Raw genomic sequence first — 2129 nt, forward strand, 5'->3', positions numbered from 1 at the left:
CACCTGGGAGGGGTGAAAAATACACCTGGACAGATAAAAATACACCTGGAGGGGTGAAAAATACACCTGGGAGGGGAAAAAATACACCTGAGAGTAAAAAAATACACCTGAGATACACCTGGAGAGGTCTGGGATACACCTGGAGGGAAAAAAACACACCTGGAGGGGGGGAAAATACACCTGGGATACACCTGAGAGGGGAAAAATACACCTGAGAGACACCTGGGGACACCTGGGAGACACCTGGAGGGGGTAAAATACACCTGGGACACATAAAATACACCTGGAGGGTCATAAAATACACCTGGAGGGTCATAAAATACACCTGAGGACACCTGGGACTCATAAAATACACCTGGGATACACCTGGGAGTGAAAAAACACACCTAAGATACACCTGGGAACACCTGGGACTCATAAAATACACCTGAGATACACCTGGAGGGAAAAAAACACACCTGGAGGGACTAAAAACACATCTGGGGACACCTAAAATACACCTGGGATACACCTGGGAGTGATAAAATACACCTGGAGGGGGGAAAATACACCTGGGATACACCTGAGAGGGGAAAAATACACCTGAGAGACACCTGGGGACACCTGGGAGGGGAAAAAATACACCTGGGATACACTTGGGAGTGATAAAATACACCTGGACACACCTGGGATACACCTGAGATACACCTGGAGGGGATAAAATACACCTGGGGTACACCTGAGGGGGTAAAAATACACCTGAGATACACCTGGGATACACCTGGGATACACCTGAGAGTGATAAAATACATCTGGAGGGGGGAAAATACACCTGAGATACACCTGGGAACCATAAAATACACCTGGAGAGGGTAAAAACACACCTGGAGGGGGGGAAAATACACCTGGAGGGGGAAAATATACACCTGAGATACACCTGGGACTCATAAAAGACGCCTGAGATACACCTGGAGGGGTAAAAATACACCTGGAGGGGGGAAAAATGCACCTGGGAGTAAAAAAATACACCTGAGGTACACCTGGGGTACACCTGGAGGGGTCTGGGGTACACCTGGGACACATAAAATACACCTGAGAGTTAAAAAATACACCTGAGATACACCTGGAGGAGTCTGGGATACACCTGGGGATACCTGGGAGTGATAAAATGCATCTGGAGGGGATAAAATACACCTGGAGAGGAGGAAATATACACCTGAGAATGATGAAATACATCTGGGGTACACCTGGAGGGGTCTGGGTTACACCTGAGATACACCTGAGAGCCATAAAATACACCTGGAGAGGGAAAAAATGCACCTGGAGGGGGGGGAAATACACCTGGGATACACCTGGGGACACCTGGGAGGGGTGAAAATACACCTGAGAGTCATAAAATACACCTGGGACACATAAAATACACCTGGGAGGGGAAAAAATACACCTGAGAGTCGTAAAATACACCTGAGATACACCTGGGGACACCTGGGAGTAATAAAATACACCTGGGATACACCTGGAGGGGTGAAATTACACCTGGGACACGTAAAATACACCTGGGAGGGGATAAAAACACACCTGGAGGGGGTAAAAACACACCTGAGAGTGAAAAAATACACCTGAGATACACCTGGACAGGAGGAAAATACACCTGGAGAGGGTAAAAATACACCTGAGACACATAAAATACACCTGAGATAACACCTGGAGTGAAAAAATACACCTGGGTACAATTTGAGTCATTTTTCGGTGAATTTAGATGGATTTTGGGGGCAATTTTCTCAATTTTTGACCTAAAATCTCCGTTTTTTTTAGATTTTTTAATTTTATTTTTATTTCTTTTAAATTTTTTTTTAATTTTTTATTTTACCTGTCCCCAGGAGATAAAAGTGAAGATTTTGGGGACTTTTTGGGTGGATTTTGGGGCGATTTCCTCCATTTTTGACCTAAAATCTCCGTTCTTTTTCTAATTTTTTTTCAATTTTTTAATTTCTTTTTAATTTTTTTTAATTTTTATATAATTTTTTAATAATTTTTTAATTTCCTGTCCCCCCAGGGTCAGTGTCAGTGGCGGCAGCCGCCGGGGCGGGAGATTTATCGCAAAGGGAACATTTCTGTCTACGAGGTGGATGGGAAAGACCACAAGGTAC

At 44.4% G+C, this 2129-nt stretch overlaps 1 protein-coding gene across 1 annotated transcript in view; it reads left to right on the forward strand.

The window, feature by feature from the left end:
• Positions 1–2129, forward strand: part of LOC130587550 (histone acetyltransferase KAT8-like) — a gene marked incomplete at both ends in the record, with an annotated part of 12921 nt that overhangs the window by 6301 nt on the left and 4491 nt on the right. Inside the window, one exon of the mRNA XM_057388532.1 lies at positions 2036–2125. Coding sequence (XP_057244515.1) covers positions 2036–2125 — 90 coding nt within the window. The remainder of the gene's footprint in view (positions 1–2035; positions 2126–2129) is intronic.

This window comes from Malurus melanocephalus, unplaced genomic scaffold (genome assembly GCF_030028575.1).
Source record: "Malurus melanocephalus ecotype Western Australia unplaced genomic scaffold, MMel_1.1 scaffold_2075, whole genome shotgun sequence".
NCBI lineage: Eukaryota > Metazoa > Chordata > Aves > Passeriformes > Maluridae > Malurus > Malurus melanocephalus.